The 22,812-nt window shown below is 34.4% G+C and overlaps 1 protein-coding gene across 3 annotated transcripts; it reads left to right on the plus strand.

Annotated features, from left to right (window-relative positions):
* The first annotated feature begins 3,736 nt into the window (after positions 1–3,736).
* Positions 3,737–20,399, plus strand: cacng8a (calcium channel, voltage-dependent, gamma subunit 8a). Of its 3 annotated transcripts, none has more exons than XM_073822313.1 (6): positions 3,737–3,888; positions 8,144–8,471; positions 10,778–11,005; positions 16,289–16,372; positions 16,777–16,917; positions 18,532–20,399. In XM_073822313.1, exons 2-6 carry the CDS (start codon positions 8,441–8,443, stop codon positions 19,317–19,319), a joined length of 1,272 nt encoding a protein of 423 aa, XP_073678414.1. In that variant the 5' UTR covers positions 3,737–3,888; positions 8,144–8,440; the 3' UTR covers positions 19,320–20,399. The 3 variants fall into 3 exon arrangements, with proteins under 3 accessions (XP_073678414.1, XP_073678416.1, XP_073678415.1); XM_073822315.1 differs by lacking the exon at positions 3,737–3,888 and adding an exon at positions 7,408–7,747; XM_073822314.1 differs by lacking the exon at positions 3,737–3,888 and having other exon boundaries at positions 7,408–8,471.
* Positions 20,400–22,812: the final 2,413 nt, after the last annotated feature.

Genomic DNA, 22,812 nt, shown 5'->3' on the forward strand with positions numbered 1-22,812 from the left:
TTTTTAGGTGAACTATACCTTTAACCACAAATGCTTGTCTTGCACTACTGTAGCTCTGCAACATTGGCACGGATAGTTCTTTGTCTGTGCACTCCGGTTCAAAAAGGTTAATTTTCTCCTCCAACTTCAAATCACCCGAAATCATACCTTTTTTTGTGTAAAGGGTGTTTGACTTTCTTTGCATGTAAACACTGTATAACAAGAGGACTCAACGACAGCGTTGATAGATCCAATTGCAAGCTTTAATAAACAGATCATGGTCCAAAACAATACTTCGCGAGGGCCTGTTTGGCATGGCCCTCCTTAAATGGTTGCCAAACAGGAAGTAACCGTAGAAGCTAGAAACTAGCTCGACTTAACGCATTACGTAATCACATTGGAAAAAGTACCGACCCAGTGTGTAACACCAGGCCAGCAGAGGGAGCCCTTGCTCAACACTGACTGTTACCGCTCCCTCTGCTGGCCTGGTGTTACACACTGGGTCGGTACTTTTTCCAATGTGATTACGTAATGCGTTAAGTCGAGCTAGTGCAAGACGAGCATTTGTGGTTAAAAATGATATATATATATATTTTTTTTTAATAGAAAATGTCTGTTCGTTTAACTAGATAAGACCCTTGTTCCTCGGCTGAGATTGTGTAGAGCCTTTTGAAGTCCCGTTGAGTCCCATTGAAGTCCACTACATGGAGATAAATCCTTTTCCTCAAAAACCTAAATTTCTTTTTGACTGACAGAAGAAAGACAAGATCTTGGTTGACATGGGGTTGAGTAAATTTAATTGATCACAAAATGTATTGATCCCATGGTGAAATTCAGCATGGTGGTTTTCATATTGTGGATTTCTTTACTGCTGTTATATTGACAACATGCTCACTTTGAAATCATTCTCATCTTGCTATATATTCCTTATGCAGGTCAGTGCAGCACATCAGAGAGACATTTCTTACTATTCTCAGTGGTTTAAAAACACCCTAGAAAGAGGCCAGTGCTGGTTTTATTAAAGACATTTTGCCTGTGGGGTGATGAAAGTATCTCTTTTAAGCTTTTGAATAAAACCACAGTTAATTTATCTGTATAATCAGATGACAATATAAGCACATCTGCGGGGCAGGAATTGCGGGGCGAATGAGTGACTGGGTGACTCGCTTGTGGAGAAATGAGTAAACGGTGGAGGAGTGTGAGCTGATGGGTCAATGCATCAGCAATGAGCACTGGCTAATGTTCAGGCCATGTGCTTTAGATCCCCTATCGACTTTATGTATGAAAATCCATTGATTCCTTCTTTGTCATGTCTAACTTTAGCCTTGAAAGACCTTGGGAAATAATCTTAAGGCGTAATTTACCCAATGCACAATGTTCGTAAGGCTCCCTGTTGGTTAAAGGTACGATTGCATTATTGCTGCAACAGCATCGATTGAATCCGAGGAATTGCTTTTATGGCAAAAATACCCTGGTGACAGAATAAACACCCACATGAATAAGGCACCACAGTCTCTGATACACGCATCTCTCAGAGTGTTCAGACCACAGGGATGTTTGAAGCTCTACATACAACTGAGTGCTGATAATCAGCGCTTCTTCTCTACCTGAAGATGTGTGGGCGAACAGTGGCTGGTGTGTCTCTCGCTCTCTCTCTCTCTCTCTCTCTCCCTTTTTTCTCTCTCAGAGGAAAAAACACTGAGGAACATGTGAGCAAATGAACACATGAAGCTGCATATCTTCAGCATTTGCCAAGGCGTAAAAATAAATACATCACACGGCGTACTAGATTAACTAGTCACACCAACCTGCTGGAGTCCTTACAATTTCACAGTGGATCAAAATGCTGCTAATTAAATGAATATATATATATATATATATATATGTATATGTATATTAGATTTAGCTCATTTTTGATCAATTTCTTCATTAACAATCTTCCAAGTTTGGTTGGTCAAAGCTGATTAACTAATATGTGACCACAAAACAAGTCATAATAGTCCATTTTTTTAAATTGAGATTTATACATCAGCTGAAAGCTAAAAAAAATAAGCTTTCCATTGATGTCGGGTTAGCATAGGACAATATTTGGCTGAGATACAAAATGAAAATCTGTAATCTGAGGGTGCAAAAAAATCAAATTATTGAGAAAGTCGTCTTTAAAGTTGTTCAAATTAAGTTCTTAGCAATGCATACAACTCATAAAAAATTAAGTTTTTATACATTTACAGTAGGAAACATACAAAATATCTTCATGGAATATGATCTTTACTTAATATCCCAATGATTTTTGGCATAAAAGAAAAATCAATCATTTTGACCCATACAATGTATTTTTGGCTATTGCTACAAATATACCCATGCTACGTAAGACTGGTGTTGTAGTGCAGGGTCACCTATTAGACTATTTGGAATCAGAAATTTTTGCAGACTTATTGCAATCAATATTTTGCTGTAAGAATATCTCTTATAGGGGTTTCTTATGTCTTTTTAACGGTCCAGAAGCCTACCATCCCACACCTCACCGATATCAGACAATGTTATTTCCCTTTTATGTCAGTCAGTACTTCAGTTTATATTACAAATGTTCTCTTTACAAACATTTATGTGGATTGGCCTAAAATATTGTGTAAAATAAATATAACTTAAGCAATTTTGTATGTGCTTTACATATACAGTTGCAGGCAAAAGTTTTAATACATCTTGCAGAATCTGCTAAATGTTCATTATTTTACCAAAATGAAAGAGATCACACAAAATTGATTTTTTTAGTAATGTCCTGAATAAGATATTTCACATAAAAGATGTTTACATACAGTCCACAACAGAAAATAATAGTTGAGTTTATAAAAATGACCCTGTTCAAAAGTTTACACACACACTTGATTCTTAATACTGTGTTGTTACCTAAATGATCCATAGCTGTTTTTTGTTTTTTTTGTTTTTTTTTTAGTGATAGTTGTTCATGAGTCCCGTGTTTGTCCTAAATAGTTAAATTGCCTGCTGTTCTTAATTTTTGTGTATTTGAACCCTATCCAACAATGACTGTATGATTTTGAGATCCACCTTTTCACACTGAGGACAACTGAGGACAAATTCAATTATTGTTTTCTCTTGTGGATATATGTAAATCTTTTATGTGAAATATCTTATTCAGGTCAGTAATAAATAAAAATCACATGCATTTTGTATGATGTCTCTTATTTTGGTCAAATAATTAACAAAACTTTTGACTTGTGTATCTGATCTGATGAAGTTGAATTTCACTACATATACGATGCATTCAAGGAACTTATTCAGGGTGGGTGTCATATAATTTTTTCATAAATAAAAATTAAAGCTGTGAGGGGAAAACACAAATATGGCAGTGGTAAATTCATATACAGTAAATTGGGCCACTTTTTGCCATTGAGATGACTGGGACAAAATGTCCCGATCAGCCTGAATTCATTCTGACCAAATATAGACTGTCAAATAGCTAGTGCCCTCATTAACCATAAACTTTCTTAACATAAAGTTCTTAATGACTTGAACCTGAGTGTCAGGTAATAAAACTATCCACAAATGTAGACAGAAAGCGTTATGTGTTATAATGTTATATGTAAATCCTCAGGTTTTAAGTCTGAAGGGTCAAACAGCCTACAATCAGTCCATTCTTCACTCTCTGACAGAATCCATATCCTTTGTTCGATGACTTCGGGTCTGCCATCCTGCAGACCTGTTCCTAGAGAACTGTGATTTGTCTCTTGATCAATATTAAGCAAGTCCTGTCGGCTAATTCCTGCTTCAGCATCGTTTGTTCATATGAACACAACTGTCTCTTAACGCCCCCTCATTCACCGCCTCCCCAGAGCCGCCTCGAAGAATTACGACCCAAAAGCAACAGGGATACATGTCTCAACTGCAAAGGTAAGGCGGAGAAAACATCAGACAGTTACGTTTTTATGCGTTTTGTCACATTTGGTACAATACACAGCCTGTTTATTTAGAGAATCAATCGTGAAATTTAACGGACGCGCTCTGTGGTCGCTTTAACGCACTTGACGCCTGAGAGCTTCAGCCGATTGTTAAGCAATTCGGTCGAAACAGTTTTTGTGACATTTATATTTAAAGAACGATTTGTTTGTGCTGTGTCTGTCGCCTACACAGTTGTTTGTGAATATTGTGAAATTGCTAAAGCTCAATGGAGACGCGCTCGGATTGAACGCTTCTAGTAACGCTCTCAGGAGAAACATCTGTCAGTCATTTTAATGGCTGGAGGGAATAAGTCATTGGTTTTATGTTGTATCTTCCCCTTGAGACCAAAACAACAAATCCTTCATCGACTGAATGTCCGTTGGCGCTGCAATATCGCTACGTGTTGCACTAATGGCACTGACCTATACAAACAAGAGATGTGATGTTATACTTGACAGTTTGGGTGAAAAATTATATTTATGCAAGTATATTATATCAACATAAACGTAAGTCTACCTCAAAACGATTGAGTCGTCCATTAGTTCATTCATTCATTCACATCAAATGCAAATGTCTCCTGGTGCTTATTAACCCACTGCTAATGTATTTTAATGAAAATGCAGTCACTTAAATTGCAAACCCTGCTGAAAAAACCAGCATATGCTGGTTAGGTATGTTTTGGTGCTGGGATGCTGGTTTTAGCTGGTTTATGCTGGTCCTTTGCTGGTTTATGTTGGTCCCTTGCTGGTTTATGCTGGTCCCTTGCTGGTTAATGCTGGTCCTTTGCTGGTTTATGCTGGTCATGGACCAGTATAAACCAGCAAAGGACCAGCATTAACCAGCAACATGACCAGCATAAACCAGCAAAAACCAGCAAGGGACCAGCATAAACCAGCAAAGGACCAGCATAAACCAGCTAAAACCAGCATCCCAGCACCAAAACATACCTAACCAGCATATGCTGGTTTTTTCAGCAGGGAATGCTTTTATATGTTACAAAAACAGCAGTAATGGAAGCATTAGGAACTGACTGCATGTGCAGTTTAAATGACTGGTTTAGAGAGGTTTATTCCTCTTGTTGCATGAGATAGGCAAGGTTGAAGCATTCCTGCAAGGCGCTTGAATCCTCTGTTGTTTCTATCAGACATGACACATGGTTGCCATGTTATGTGAATGTTTCACTGCTGGGAGGCCATTAGTGCCCTACAGACGTTCATTCATATGTATCATTAAACCACTGGCTTGCCTTTTCTGCACAAACTTGAGTAATAGGTGGCCAGAGGATGGCCTGCTGTTTAGTGCCTCAAAATATTTCATATTAGAGAAAAAATCTTTATAGTTATCATTGTAATAGTAGCGTAATAAAAACATGCATTAGTAATAATATATATGAATGGAATTTTTATTAAGATCTTTGCAGAGTCCAAAAGCGTTGTGAGCAAAAACAGCATGAACTGTAATTAGACTATAGTACCAAGTAGTAAAACATTATTTTTTACAAATATTTATATAGTTACGGGCATAATAATAATAATAATAATAATAATAATAATAATAATAATATTTTTAAGCCTGTAACTATATAAATTATTATTAATAAGCCTGTAACTATAAAAACTTTTATTGTTATTATTAAAGAATTATTAAATAAAAAAATATAATTACTGATAATTACAAATATTTATATAGCTACAGGTTTAATTATAATTATTATTACTATTATTTGTAACTATACATATTATTATTATTAAATAATAATTATTAGTAGTATTATTAAGCCTGTAACTATATAAACTATTATTATAAATAATAATAATAAATAAATCATTATTTAATAAATAAATAAAAATTAATAGATAATGATAATTATTATTGTAATTATTTTATTAAGCCTGTAACTAAAGTATTATAAATTATGATGAAAAAAAATAATTATAATAATAATAATTATTATTATTAAGCCTGTAACTATATAAACTATTGTTATTATTATTATTACTATGAAAGAATTATATACATAAATTAACAAATTTAATAGATAACTACAAATATATAGTTACAGGCTTAATAATAATAATATATATTATTATTTTTATATTTGTAACTATGCAAATTGTTGTTGTTATTATTATTAAATAATAATACTTATTATTATTTTATTAAGCCTGTAACCAAATTATTATAAATTATTGTTAATAATAATAATAAATATTATTATTATTAAATAATTATATAAATAAAAAATTAATGCATAATTACATATATTTATATAGTCACAGACTTAATAATAATAATATATTTATTATTTATATATATATTATTATTATTTGTAACTATACAAGTTATTATTAAATAATAATAATTATTATTAAGCCTGTAACTATATAAACTATTAACAATAATACATAATTCATTATTAAATAAAAAGTTTATAGATTATTATTATTTTTATCATTAATAGTAGTAGTAGTAAATTAATCACATGCATATATTATAAGTAAAAGCAACAGAAGGTCAAAATGCATATAATATATTATCACTGTTTTTATATTATAAATTAACATGTTGTTTAATTATTAATTATTATTAAATTGTTAATGTCTTTTCTTTTTTATAATTATATATTATTATTATTTTTTCATAATAAATTGATGTGGGTGTGAAAAATTTTATTAGGATCTTTGCAGAGCCCAAAAGTTTTGTGCATGCGCTTTAAGTATATTATAGTATTAATAAAAATATTATTTGAAAAATATTATGTTCATACAGTGACAGATACAATCTTCTTCTTAATCTTGTTCTTATTAAATTCAGTGCATGAAAAATATACATTTGTGAGAAATGTACGATAAAAGAGACTGAAAGTTGCATTCATTGATTATATCTATATTTTTTTTACATAAAATACAGTAACAATAATATTATTTTAATTATTCAGTATGTAATAATTTTCGTATAATATTGTCTTCTGCCACCAGCATTTGTATGTATGTATGTATATATAAAAATAAATTTATGTATGTGTATATATATATATATATAGATATAGATTACTTGTCGCTATATAAACATCATATTTTTAAAATAATGTTTTCATTTATAATACAATGCATGCGCAAAGTTTTTGGGCTCTGCAAAAATCCTAATGAAAACTTCTCACACCTACATACATTTATTATGAATTAAAAAAAAAGAATAATATACTCTGGTGACAAAAAAAAAACTATGAAATAATAAATAATTATAAATATAATACAAAAATAATTAAATAATGAATTTATATAAAATATAAATATAACATTTTATTTATTTTGCCAAAATCAGTATTTCAATTTATAATATAAAAATAGTGATAATATATTATATGCATTTCAACTTTCAACATTTTTCAGTAATATTTTCCCAAGTTTGGTTTGTCAAAGCTGATTAATTAACCAATATTCGACTATTTGGATTTAATAAATGTATGTAGGTGTAACTTTTCATTTGTACATTTCTGAAGGATTTTTGGCATGTTTATCTCACTCCATTTAATCTCCCTTTGTGTGTGTTCGCCTATGGTGTTTGTTACCATTTGGGTTCCTGTTTCTGAGAATGAACATGAGTGACAAGACTCTGAAGAGACAGAACAGAACTCTAAGTAACTGCCTATTAGAGTCTGAGCTCGTCATGGGGGGACAGATCAGCTGTCCTCGCTGTGCATGTCATTACAGCATCACCATACGGTCAGAAACGAACGCCGGTCGCAGCCGCCTGCCCGCCAGGTGCGTTCTGAACATCCATGACAGCCGAGGCTTTGGCAAATCACTAGGTATGTTATGATGAATACACCCCCCACTCCACACACACACACACACACACACACACACACACACACACACACTAGCATCACCTCACTCACCAACATCACACACACCATCCTGTTCTGTTCTCGACTTCAGAATGCGCTGTTGCCATGGTGACAGAATGGCGCACGCTCTGTCTTGCTTTCTCTCTATTCTCTTTTTCTTTATATATCCCTTGCTCTTCCCGTGGATGTATAGGCGACGTAACCATCTAGATTCACAGCTCGCCTGGATCAAATACATGTACTGCTGTCATGATAATGATCATTTAATGGCAAGAATGCTGTTTTTTTCCCTCCAGCTTGCACCTTAAACATGTTCTGTCTCTTTCAGCTCTGTTCTCATTGTTTGTTTCTCCTCAGGAGGAGAAGCAGTAGGATTCCTGCCATGAAATCTCTCTAAGAGGAGAAAAGCAGCGAAACCTAGAAAATCTACACCCACCCACGGCCAGGAGACAGGGGGAGAGAGAAAGAAAGAAAGAAAGAAAGAAAGAAAGAAAGAGAGAGAGAGAGAAAGAGAGAGAGAGAGTGAGCGAGAGTGAGCGGAGGGGAGCGTGAAAGAGGGGGGGGGAGAAAGAGCGAGGGATAACAGTCGATGGATGCTGCTTGGACGCTCTGGTCGGTACAATCTTCAGTGACAAGGATCGGAGAGCTGCAGGGATGGATGGGAAGGGAAGACACATTCCTCCAGGTAATCGGATCTCATTAATGGCCGCCGGTGCTGTGCAGAGACCACCGTGTCTTGTGCTTGTTGTCATGTTTAGTGAAACGCTCTTGAGTGAGAGTCTGAACGTGTTCCGCTGGATGACGGCGTCATTTTCAGCTCGCTCTTGTCTTATCGGGGAACTTTCTTGCAGACATCTTCAGATGTTCCAGAAGTGTTGACTGTCAGTCTTAGTTTGTGCGTTCTGCTTGGTTTCGCATGATTGAGCTCATTGTGTTCTTTTATTAATCTGCTCTCTGTTTGGAATACTTGATTGGTTAATTGTGGAACTGAGATGTAAAATGTTTTTGTATAATGGCTGCTCAATATTTGACTGTTGTCCATAGTAACATGCCGGTTCTACTTTCATGTCACTCAGATGAAGACATTGCTATATTGTAATGAAACATTTTGATCTAACTAAAATGAAAAAAGAACCTTGAATTGCAGAATAATTATAATATATAAATGAATATTATAAATATTAATTATACATGTATATATACATACATGTTATGTCCGGTGAATGTTTACTGCTAAAATCTAAAAATATATTTAAAAAAATGTGTGTGTGCACACACACACACGCACACACAAACTGAGTAATTATTATAATAATAATACATTTTTAATATTAGTAAATACATAAGGGTCAAAGACGAAAAAGGGTTTAAGCATTAAAAACATATGCATATTAATGCTTTAAATTGTTTTGTTTTTTTTATTAAAAGGTTTTCTGTTTAATTTAATTGCATTTTGTTTTTGTTTTCCTGAGCAAAAAATTTATTTCATACAGTTTTTCCTAATTTACAGAAGACACCCACTAAAATGTCATTCTGTGTAATAGTCTTGTCAGGCATATTTACAACAAAAATCAATTTATGACATATTAAAATTAGTATTTCACCCCAAATACTAATTAGTTGTAATTCTACATTTTTTAAATTTGCGACTAGGTTTTTCCCATTTGTCAGTAAGAATGTTTTACTATAAATTTTTTTTTGTATATTTTTAATATGTACAAGTCAGAATAAGCATGTTGTCTAAATTTTGACATAAATATTGTTACACTAAATGACAATGTAATATTATTTTAACCAAATTTTGTCATTTTATTCTCTAAAAACGTATTTAAAATCTTAAAAGTATACATTTTACTTACAAAAATTATTCAGATACCAGATCATTTTTGGAATTTTTTTCCTGGTGGGTACAGGACACTATAGTTAATTTATGTAAATGAGGATAGCAAAATAAAGTAAACGATGACATTATACCCAAAAAAATCTTCATAGAGTGGACTACCCGTAAAATTGATAATAATTTAGGACAATTTGACACTTGTTTTCTTTCCAGTAATCTGACATCAAAATGAATTTTTCAAAATGAACTCTTGAGTTCTTGTCATATTTTATTACCATTTTTTAAACTATAGCAAATAAACTTTGATAATGTGGGAAATTTTAAAGGTGTCTGAATAAATTTTGGTTTGACTGTATGTGTAAATGTATTTATTTATTTTAATATCTAATGGAAAAACTCTCCAACTCATACCTTAATATGTCAATGAATGAATAATGTGGTTCTTTTTGAATTTGCACAAAAAAATCAGCCATCCACAGATATGGTGGCCATATTCAATCTCTTTTGTATCACTGTAACCGAAATTAGTTTCTTAAGTATGATTTTGGTTCAGCTATGTTTTATTTTGCAGTAAACATTTACTAGACATATTTAGCTTTATTAATCAGAAACAATCTAATCATCTGCAAGAAGGCAATGCGCCCTAAATATCTTTAGTCCAGATCAACATGCTTGAATTGCTCCTCATAAAAGATCTATCCATGCAAAGAAATGCTCAGTTAAATCTGTCTCGTGACTGTTCACAATAACTGCCTGGCAACTATGTGCCCAATGGGACTATGAGCAGTTTGGTTATGATCTAAAAGCCATGACCTTTTTGACCTCTGCATTTTATTGCAGCATTTGATCATATTGTAACCAATGTTGCATTGGCATTTCCTCATGCTCTTAGTAACCTACAGTATATTTGGACACACTGATGTCATTTGTGCATCTTGGCTCCAAATGTCCTCACAAAATGCAACTGATCTCCCAACACTTGATATGTTCTGCAGGATCACACATTCATCTCTTCTACTTCTTCCTGTAACCATAGGCTCCGATTACAATCTTTCTTCATGTTTTTATATTTATACCCATCTTTTCGACATTGTCCACTCAGCTTTCTGTTCACACTCGTTTAACCAGAGTGTTTCTGTTTATGATTCCAGCCATGGTGTGGTGCGAGCGGGGAATCCAGGTGCTTCTCACCACTGTGGGAGCATTCGCAGCCTTCGCCTTGATGACCGTGGCCATTGGCACGGACTACTGGCTGTACGCTCGGGCCTTTATCTGCAACAGCACTGCCAACTCCTCTCAGGATGACCCCCACAACAAGGACAAGAAGGATCCTGGAGCCCTCACCCACTCCGGCCTCTGGAGGATTTGCTGCCTGGAAGGTAAGTGAGCGGCTGTGTTTGCGTGTGGGGACGAAGGAATGGGCCATGTATGTACGGAAGGAGGAAATGATGCATGAAGGAGGTCCCCACCTGTGCAGTTCACGCAAGTGATCCATGGAAGTTAAATTGCAGATGGGAAAATGGTTGGATTTGAGATTGTGTCATACGGTCTGGATGGCCGACCTAACATTTGAGTTCTTTTTTGTAGCTCTGTTTTGATCAGTGCCACTTAATAGACATTTTTAGAGAGGCAGTTCAAGTGCTCAAGAGCTTTTTCAAGTACATTTTATGCATAACCATGACTGAACATGTCGGGAAGGATAGTTTGGGGTCGGTAAGATTTTTAAAATGTTTTTGAAATAAGTCACTTATGTTTATTTGATCAAAAATACAGTAAATCAGTAAAATTGTGAAAATATTTGTACTATTTAAAATAACTGTTTTCTAGTTTAATATGTTTTAAAATGTAATTTATTCCTGTAATGCAACGCTGAATTTTCAGCATCATTACTCCAGTCTTCAGTGTCACACAATCCTTCAGAAATCATTTTAATATGCTAATTTGGTGCTTAAGAAACATTTATTATTATTAATGTTAAAAACAGTTGTGCTGCCTTATATTTTTTGATTCTTTTTTTTTTAATTCTTTAATAAATAAAAACAACATTTAACTGAAATAGAAATCTTTTGTAACATTGTAAAATTTGAATGTCACTTTCGATCAATTTAATGCACCCTTACTGAATAAAAGTATTAATTTCCTAAATTTCAGTCATTTTATGACATTTAAATTGCAATTTAAAGAAATCAGAATCAAATCATTACAGAATTAAGCAGTGAGGTGACTATATTCACAAAATAACATGGCATCAAATGCCTTATTGCTTTTACAAAATTACTAAAACATAAAAAAATATTAAGGACACAGATTCTCTTTGAAATTTTATCACATGATCACAATCAACAGTCACTGTCACTACAAATGTCAACTTGTGATTCAGTGTTGGCATTTTTTCTCCAATGGAATATTTTTCTTCCTGACTGCATTTAGATTCACTCATATTTAATAATTTGTGACTCTGGACCACAAAACTAGCACAAAAATACATTGTATGGGTCAAAATTTCGATTTTTGTCTATACATTAGAAAAATCATTAGAATATTAAGTAAAGATCATGTTCCATGAAGCTATTTTGTTTATTTCCTATATCAAAACTTAATTTTTTATTAGTAATATGCATTGCTAAAAACTTTATTTCTTAGCGATTAATTTTCTCAATATTTTGATTTTGTTGCACCCTCAGATTCCAGATTTTCAAATAGTTGTATCTCAGCCAAATATTGTCCTATCCTAACATCCACACATCAATAGAAAAGCTTATTTATTCAGCTTTCAGATGATGTATAAGTCTCAATTAAAAAAAATAAATACCCTTATGACTGTTTTTGTGGTCCTGGGTCACATGATTCGTCAAAAAAAAAAAAAGTGTTACCACATAAGGTACATTTTAGGTTTAGGAAGCTTGTTGCTATAGTAGAAACAAACCCAGTCCACTGAGTCAGAACCCTAACACAAACTGATTTTGCTGTCTAGCTTTAGGGTTGCTTTAACATTATCAAAAGCATTGTGGGAAGCGCTGCCTCCAGATCCTTTTAACCACTGGGCTCTGCAATGCGGGGTACTCATGTTAAAGCTAGTTGTTTTAACGGTACAGTACCTCGTTTGCTCTAGCCAGGTCTCAGGAGATAGGTTTGAAACAAAAATGGGCTGAATTGTTTCCATTTGCATTAGAAACCTAGAAGAGTACATGTCAATGGCTATGATTATGTGGTGAGTCATCGCAGGTCAAAGGTGCCATGCTGCTCTCGCGTTGCATTTGCAGTATAATCAAACCAGACAAAAACAAAGTCATTTCGACTTATTATATCGCTCACTTTGGTTCTCTGCTTTACTGTATATAGCGCAAAATGAACTGTTTTTTAAAGGGAACATATCATGAAAAAATGATTTTTTTTTTTTATGTTTAAGTACTTTAATCAGGTCCCCGGTGCATCTACCAACCCAGAAAATGTGAAAAAGGACAAACCAGTAACTTTGTTTTGGTAAGCCTTTCTTTCAAGCATGTGACAAAAACGAGCCCCTCAGATTTTGCTCCCTCCGTGATGTAGAAAGGGTACCAGGTTATCAGTTCTAACTCTATGGCAAAAGTTCGAGCAAAGCATGCTAACTGTTCTGTCATTGGCTGCACAGACGAGCACAGAACACTATTTAGAGCCTCAGAGGAAACAAGCGAGTAGTGGATTTATTGATTTGTTTACTGTATATTAAGCTGCTGCCACACAGGTCTAATATAAACTTGTGATTTCTTTCCCAGCTGTTTACCTTCACAGATATAACTGACTGTTTTTGTAACTCATGTGTGTTTTAACATAAACTGTGTATTTGACAGTTTAAGCACGCGCAATATGACATGAAAGAGAACTTAGTTTGTACTAAATATTTGTACTATTTTTTTCTAGTTTAATATGTTTTATAATGTAATTTATTCCTGTGATGCAACACTGAAATTTCAGCATCATTACTCCGGTCTTCAGTGTCACACAATCCTTCAGAAATAATTTTAATATGCTAAATTGGTGCTTAAGAAACATTTATTATTATTAACGTTAAAAACAGATGTGCTGCCTAATATTTTCATGGAAACCATGAAATGTTTTTTTCATAATTCTTTAATAAACATTTAACTGAAATAGAAATATTTTGTAACATTGTAAAAGTCTTTGTCACTTTTGATCAATTTAATGCACCCTTACTGAATAAAAGTATTAATTTCCTAAATTTCAGTTCTTTTATGACATTTAAATTTCAATTTAAAGAAACCAGAATCAAATCATTACTCAAATGCCGTGTGACAGTCGCTTTCTGTGCGCATGCTTCGGATGTGTGCATTTAGAAAAACGTTTATCAGAAGTTTAAACTGATTTTACTTTAAAACGCATGGTTTTAACTAGGGATGCTCATTTCGGTTAATTTTCCTGACCGACAACCGCTGCTCGTTATCCGAACATTAATCGTTAACTGATAAAATTAGAATAATAAATTAGTTTAAAATAAAATAGAATGCACGAGTATCTGTGATGACACATTAAAAATACAAGAAAATGTTTTATTTTAACGTGCAAACAGCAGCATACAGAGCAACAACAAAAACTGTATTGACATATACTTAAATTATCACGCATCAGCAGCGGTTCTGAGAACAGAGAAAATCTGAATGAAAAAAAATAATAATAATATAAATAGGCCTACACTAAATATGTATAAATTAAATAACTACCTAATAAAGATGACAAAACTAAAACACACTGAATCCTTTTATGCGCTTTGAAGAACTGTACCGGTCTTATTCTTCTCGTCGGACATAAAAATATATAGCAGGCCAGCCAATACCTCAGTGTGCCTAGTTTTTAACATGAGGACATGCTGTACGGATAGGCAGGACCGCTGCCTGTTAACTCTTAGATCCGCGAAAAAAACACCATCACAAAAACCCTTTCAATTTGCGGTTTGGGACTTCCATCCACTGTCATATGCTTGTGGAGAAGCGCGTGTTTTACAGCGTTCAGCAATAGCCAATCACAGACATGTATGTTGATTTGATTATCACTGTGGCCAATCAGAGGAGGCTATGTTACAATCCACTCACCAACCAAAGTGCCGGTTTCAGTTTTGCTGACTTCTACACTTTCGCGAACTCTCTTATTAAAACAAAGAAAGTGTTGGCATTATATAAATAAGAGATTAATTGTGCAGTGTACTGTAAAGGTTATTTTATTACTTTTTAATAACTTTATGAGATTGCGATGAACTACTCTAGGATGAGTGATAGCTTTCCATTGACTGTAACGGGAGCGCCTATTGCGCACTTTCTAGACTATAATTCATTCAGAATTTGAATACATTCACTCACGGATTCACTCTCTGATAACCCAATAACGCCACTTGCCATTGAGTTGCATATACTACATCTGTTTACTAAGTAAAGGTGAAGCAAAATATGTCTATACAGCCACACTGCACGTGTCGACACGCGCGCGTGAGTAAACAGATAACTTACAAATAGCATTATTTCTTTCACCATGCAGCAAACGTAAAAAAAAAAAAAAAAAAGAATAGAAAAAAACCCTTTTAAACCGTTTAACTGATAGTAATAATCGGTTAAAATTCTTACTGTCGGTTAACGGTTAAACGGTCAATATGAGCATCCCTAGTTTTAACGTGACATACATGATAATCAAAACCAAACAGAAGTTTTTTTGGCAGAGTATCTGAGGTACGATTTTGGAAAAGGGGTGGGGAGCAGCAGCTCATTTGCATTCAAAGAGTCATGCATGAAAACAGCATGTTTCTGCTTCCACTCAAAACAGGCATATTTAAAAAAATATAATATATGATCTGAGGGGTATTTTTAGCTGAAACTTTAAATATATACTAGGGAAACCTGAGACTTATATTACATCTTGTAAAAAGGGGCATACTACGCCTCCTTTACTTTAATATGAATACTTTTTGCAATAATAATTATGTTGCAAAAATCTACACATTGTCATATAACTGATAAAATATATTAAGTAAGTAAGTGATATTGATTCAGCAACAGACATGAGGGACTCTGAAAGATTCTAAACAGTAATTCATGAGTTTGTGATTCTTTTTGAACAACTGTTCAAAAGAGTCATTTGTTCATGAAACAAACTACATTGGTCGCACTAAACGCATACATACAAAATTATTTCAGTCATTTAAAAAAACAGTTTTATTGTACTTTTTGGACTGTTTTTCAGACTGAATTTTGCATCAACATGTTGTCTAAAGTGAATGGTTTATATCACACTGCATGACGCCTTTGACCTGGGGTGACTCACAGCCATTGACATCTACTCTAAATCCATTTCCAACAAAACAGCTCACCGACTGTTTCCCTGCACTCCATTCAAACACCTTCTTTTTTCTTTCAGCCTTTTGTCAGTTTTATTTTTAGGGACATTGAGAAATAAGACGGGCGGGCTGAACTCAAACAAGTATTGCATCACCGATGCTAAGTGCTACTTTATTTAGTTCATTCATTACGCCTCTGTGTATCAATTGCCGAACGCTGAACGCATGTGCTGAATGCACGTGATGGAGATTTACTACTAATCAAAGTACCGGCTTCATTGACAAAACGCGCCTCACGACATCGTGCGATTAATCGTGCAGCCCTATCTCTGATTCTCTTTAGGGTTGAAAAGAGGAGTGTGTTCCCAGATTAATCATTTCCCAGAGGATGCTGATTATGACCAGGATGCTGCAGAGTACCTTTTACGTGAGTCAGGAGTTTTGATTTGTGCATATGGATTATAATTGATTTTTGCATTGTAAATATCCACCTTTTTCTTCAACGCAAAAGAAAGCCTATGGGTGAGACTTTCGGTTCTTTAGCTGCTATAGGGAAGTAATGAGAAGAATAACAATGTGCAGTAAACGATAAAACAGTTTGCACTACAAAACAGTGTGTTCATGATAAAGTTTAAAATAATTAAAATTTAAATAACATGGTAAGACACAACAATTTGCAATATCAAGCAGCAAAACGAGCTGTTTTGTATAGCTAAAAATAGCTGGGCACAAATGAGACCGGAAGCCTGACCCATAAAATTTACAAAGGACCAGTCCATTTGAACATATATGTTTTGACCATTTTTGTTGTGTGTTATTTTTTCTTCTCAGGTGTAGTCAGGGCCTCCAGTATATTTCCTATCCTCAGTGCCATATTATTGCTGCTAGGTGGAGTGTGTGTGGCGTCTAGTCGGTTCTACAAGACCAAAAGACACATCATTTTGGGAGCAGGCATTTTGTTTGTAGTGGCAGGTAACATTTCTCATTATGACACTTGTAATTTGTGATGGTGAATTCACTAAACTGTTTTTAAACCGTATTTATTTTGATCTAAACTACCTAATATCCAGTGAATTATCAGTGTTACTGTTAACTAAAACTAAAGCTATTAAAAATCTTTTTCATTTATTTAAATGAAGCTGAAATAATAATAAAGTTAATATAAGACTTATATAGATGAAACCCTTAAAAAGTAAAAAGATCATTTAAAAAGTGCTAAAATTACTAAAAACTAAATTAAAAAATAAATAAATTAAAGCTAAATAAATCTAAAGCAAAAAATATATATATTAGCACAATATAATTATAACATTTTAAACTAAAATGAAAACTGAAAATATAAAACTAAAAGAAATAACATATACTATAATGATAACACTGATTTTTTTGTTATTAAAAATATACACTACCAGTCAAAACAGTAAGATTTGTTGGACAGTCTCTTCTGCTCACCAAACCTGCATTTATATGATCCAAAATGCAGTAAAAGCAGTAATATTGTGAAATATTTGTACTATTTAAAATAACTGCTTTCTATTTGAATATATTTCAAAATGTAATTTATTTCTGTAATCAAAGCTAAATTTTTTAGCATAATTACTCCAGTCTCCAGTGTCACATGATCCTTCAGAAATCATTCTAATATTCTGATTTGCTGTTCAAGAAACATTTAATATTATTAATATTATTATCAATATTTGAGTAACAGTTGAGTAATTTTTTTTTTCAGGATTATTTGATGAATAGAAAGATCCAAAGATCAGCATTTATCTGAAATAAACTTTTGTAACATTATATATACACTATATATACTGTATACTATACCATTCAAAAGCTTGGAATCAGTGTAAATTTTTTTTAGAAAAGAAATTATAGAAATTAATACTTTTATTTAGCAAGGATGATGTTAAAGTAATTTATAATGTTACAAAAGATTTCTATTTCCAATAAATGCTGTTCTTCTGAACTTTCTATTCATCAAAGAAACCTGAAAAAAATCTGCTCAGCTGTTTTCAACATAATAATAATAATAAATATTTTTTGAGTGGCAAATGAGGATATTGGAATGATTTCTGAAGGATGAAGTGAATGGAATAATGATGCTAAAATTCAGCTTTGAAATCACAGGAATAAATTATATTTTAAAATATATTCAAATAGAAAACTTATTTCAAATTATTTCAATATTTCAATATTTTGCTATACTTTGGATCAAATGAATGCAGGCTTGGTGAGCAGAAGAGACTTTTTTGTAATGTACATATAATTTTAATTATTAAAAAAAAAAGTCAGTATTTAAGTCATATTTTAAAATAATTAAATGTAAATTAATCCATTGTTTTGTTTTTTTTCAGAACAAACCGACCTCATTTCTATGCAAACTAGGTTTAATGTAACGCATTATTCAATCAGTGCTATTACTCTGGTGCAGTTTATATTTAGCTGTTATGGAGTTATATTCATTAAACAGAATTTAGAACTGTGATTCATTCTTAGTGAATTCACCCCAGAGTGTTTAAATCCTTGCTTTGCATTAAAAATCAAACTATTGTCCTAAACAAGCATTTTGTCTTCAATTTGATCCAGGTCTGAGCAACATCATAGGCGTCATTGTATACATCTCAGCGGCGCTCAGCGACATCTCCCCGAAGAAGGACGAGGACAAGAAGTGGCACTACTCCTACGGCTGGTCCTTCTATTTCGGCGGGCTGTCGTTCATCCTGGCGGAAGTGGTGGGCGTGCTGGCCGTCAACATTTACATCGAGCGCAACAAAGAACTGCGCTGCCGCTCGCGCACCGACCTCTTCCGCAGCACGACCTCAGCCGTGTTACGCCTACCAGGATATCGCTTCCGCCGGCGCTCCTCTCGCTCAAGCTCGCGCTCCACGGCAGAGCCGACCCGCTCCCGTGAGCAGTCCCCCACCTCCGCCATCGCTCCCAAGAACTTCGGCCCGCCCCTGGCCGCCGGCCCACCACCCTTTTCCGTAGCCACACTTCCCAATCCGCACACGCACTCTGGAGGAGGGATGGGGGATATATCCATGTACACGCTAGGCAGGGAAGGCAAGCCGCCCATGTATGGAACAGTCGACCGTGCCACGCTCTACCAGCTGCACAATTACTTTCCGACGAAGGAGGGCGGCGGAGGAGCCCTCATGACGGGAACGCTGCCTTCGCTCTCCAAGTCCAACCTGGCCGCGTCAACCAACGCCACCCTCAATACCTCGTCTTCCTCCGGCCCCCAGCAGGCGCCATTGTCCGCTGGCTCGTCTGCCACCATGGAGAGGGATCGAGGGCTGGGAACCTTGGATCGACTTGGAAAAGGAGACAGTTCAAACACTAACACTCTCAACAGGAGAACAACACCTGTGTAACGAACGGCTGGAGGGGGGAGGGAAGAGAGTGGCGGGGAAAACAAGTGATTATGTGAACTGGGAAGGTGGGGGAATGGGAGAGGGAAAAAAAAAACAAGGTCCGCTTGCGAGACGACAAAGAAGTGAATAAGAAGGCAATACATCCTCTTTTTTCTCGTTTTTGAACATGGTGACTTGAGTAACAGAATTCCATCCGCACTTCTTATTGATTCATGTTGAAATACTCGATGTGTGTGATGGTGATCTTTCGGTTCTTCGAGCTCTTTCAATTCCAGTGCTTTATCATCAGGTTATGCCTGTAACTTATTTAGCATTCCAATATAGTTGTTGTATTTTTTTTTTATTATTATTATGCTAATTGTTATTGCTGGGTTAACGTATACATTCTACATTTTTTTCAAGGTTTTTGTTTTTTGCACAATTATCCATGTTAATTTATTTCCTTTCGCATTGATGAACTCAAACTGTGATTTTTTTCTTGCACATGTTGACACTATATTTCACGATGTCATTCAGTGTCAAGCATGTGTTGGTTCTGCGAGAGTGTGACGACTATTATTCTTATGACATTTTTTAGTTTTTACAAAGATTGTTGATATTTAGATCTGTGGACTTTTTCATTGTAACCGTAAGTGTACAAGTAGTTAAGTCTTCATATAAATATATTTGATTTATTTATCATATTAACAGTCTTAATATTGTTACGATGGGATAATAATTATAACGAACTGCTTTTGAGCTTTTGGGACTGAAAGTCAAAAAGAGAAAAAGAAAGCGATAGAATACAGGAAGGCATTCATTCCAGGGGAGCAATACGTATACCTAAAAAACCTCACCAGAAAAGACAAAAAAATCTATTAAATATATAGTATATTATGACTATAAAATATATATATAAAATTGTGTGTGCGTGTGTGTGGAAAAACTTTTTTGGTAAAATAAAATACGATATATTCTATGAATGTGTAAAACTGAGATCTATGTGCATACTGTTAGCAGTTTTGACTGCAGCATATTATTTTCATGTTTATTTGTAACTTTGTATGCATGATTCATATCTAATATATGATATATTCATAATGCTGTGCCTTTTGGCTTTGTGTGCATCGCGTTTATGTGCTCATGCCGATGGATTTAGGATGACAGCTGAGGGTCAAAGGACAGCTCATCATCAAGATTCAGAGTCCAGTTGTTTAAAGGTAATTCAATCTGATTTTAGTCATCGGAATTAGATCAAATCTTGAAAATGGGTTGTTAAAAAAAGGATTCTGAAATCCGAATTAGATCACAAAATCCAATCTTGGTTTTGATCTGGATTAAATCCTCAGTTTGGGTTGTTCAAAACGTTTTAGTAAGATTGGGATACAGTACTTTTGATCCACATAAACTGGATTATTCTGATCCCAGCAGAAGAGTGAATTTCAGGAATAAAAATGTAATAAAACTAGTCCAAAAAATACAACATTTTAACATGTAATATATCCCCAAGTCCTCAAACAGCTGTCAATATCAAAGCCCATTTCCACCAGATTAAAAAATAAAAAAGGTAATTGCGACTTTTTATCTCACAATTCTGACTTTTCCTCTCGCATTTGTGAGTTTACATCTCACGATTCTAACTTTTTTTCTCAGAGTTGCGTCATATAAACTCGCAATTCTGCCTTTTTTCTTGCAATTCTGCCTTTTTTTCTCAGAGTTGCGTCATATAAACTCACAATTCTGACTTTTTTTCAGAACTGTGTGATATAAATGCACAATTGCAAGTTATAAAGTCAGAATTGCTAGATGTAAAGTCAGAATTGTGGGATATAAACTCAATTGCGAAAAATAAAGTCAAAATTGCAAGATACAAACTCACAATTCTAACTTAATTTCTCAGAATTGCGAGTTTATATCTCAGAATTCTGACTTTATTTTTCAGAATTGCGAGTTTATATCTTGCAATTATGACTTTATAACTCGCAATTGTGAGTTTATATCTCGGAATTCTAACTTTATTTTTCAGAATTGCAAGTTTATATCTTGCAATTCCTACTTTATAACTCGCAATTGTGCGTTTATATCTGACAATTCTGAGAAAGTCAGAATTGCGAGTTTGTATAACGCAATTCTGAGAAATAAAAGTCAGAATTGTGAGATAAGTCGCAATAACCTTTTTTTTTTTTATTCAGTAGTGAAAACAGGCTCCCATACTTTAGGGGCTCTGTGGAGCACTAGTAATCCAGATTTGAAAATCTGAAAAAGTGTGTGTCTGGATCAGGGTTGTGGCTAGAGGGTATACAGCTCAGACCGGAAACTAACAATGAAATTAATTGTTCTACCAATTAGATTGTGTTTTATTAACGTCTACACCTACCCCAACCCTAAACTTAGCCCTTACTATAATACAAAAAAAGTATTATTGTTGTACAGTGTGACAAAAATAACGTTAGACTGATGTGCGCATGCCCAGTAGCCATAGCTGTATCCCTTCTAGACTTTACCCTGGATCAGGGTGATCCAATCCAATTTTGCTTTGAAAAACTGGCACAAAAGTAAGAGGGGTTACCTGATCCTGGATAGCAAAACATGGGATTTCCAAATCCAGATTGTTCTGATCCAGATACTTTTTGAACAACTAGTCCCGGAAGACTAGAGTGGGATTTGATACACCACACTTTATACACACATACTATTACATAAAAAAACAATCATTTATCCTGTAATTAAGTCATTTTTTTACCAGTCTACAACTATGGGAAGAGCAAAATGTGTATCCAAGAGGACGGCTGTACACCACCTGGTAATCATTGCAAGTGACACCCTTAAAAGGTACCTACATATTCAGCGGTCTTTTAAGAAAAAAAAGTGACCATTTGAAATGTTTTAAAGGTGACATACTATGAAAATCTGACTTTTTCCATGTTTAAGTGCTATAATCGAGTCCACAGTGCATTTACCATCCTAGAAAACGTGAAAAAGGACAACCCAGTAACTTTGTTTTAGTAAGACTTTTTCTGCAACTATGCGTGTCAGATTTCGCTCCACCTGTGATGTAGGAAGGGGATCTTATTATCATGTTACCACCCCTATCTGCACGTTTCCACCCATGGCACCATCATTTTGTTTTCGCAAGTGACATCTGTGCGCCAATTCTAACATCATGGCAAAAATTCAAGCAAAGCATGCTAGCTGTTCTGTCCTTGGCTGCACAGACGAGCACAGAATACTATTTAGAGTCCCAGCCTCAGAAGAGACAAGAGAGTAGTGGATTTATTGATTTATTTACTGTATATTATGCTGCTGCCACACAGATCTAATATAAACGTGATTTCTTTCCCAGCTGTTTCCACAGACATAACTGACTGTTTTTGTAACTTGTGTGTTTTTAGCATAAACTTGTGTGTATTTGACAGTTTAAGAGCAAAAATACATGAAAGAGAACTTAGTTTAGTACTTCGGATGTGTGCATTTAGAAAACTGTATATCAGAAGTTTAAACTGATATGGCTTTA

This window comes from Garra rufa, chromosome 17, assembly GCF_049309525.1.
Source record: "Garra rufa chromosome 17, GarRuf1.0, whole genome shotgun sequence".
NCBI classification, from domain to species: Eukaryota; Metazoa; Chordata; class Actinopteri; order Cypriniformes; family Cyprinidae; genus Garra; species Garra rufa.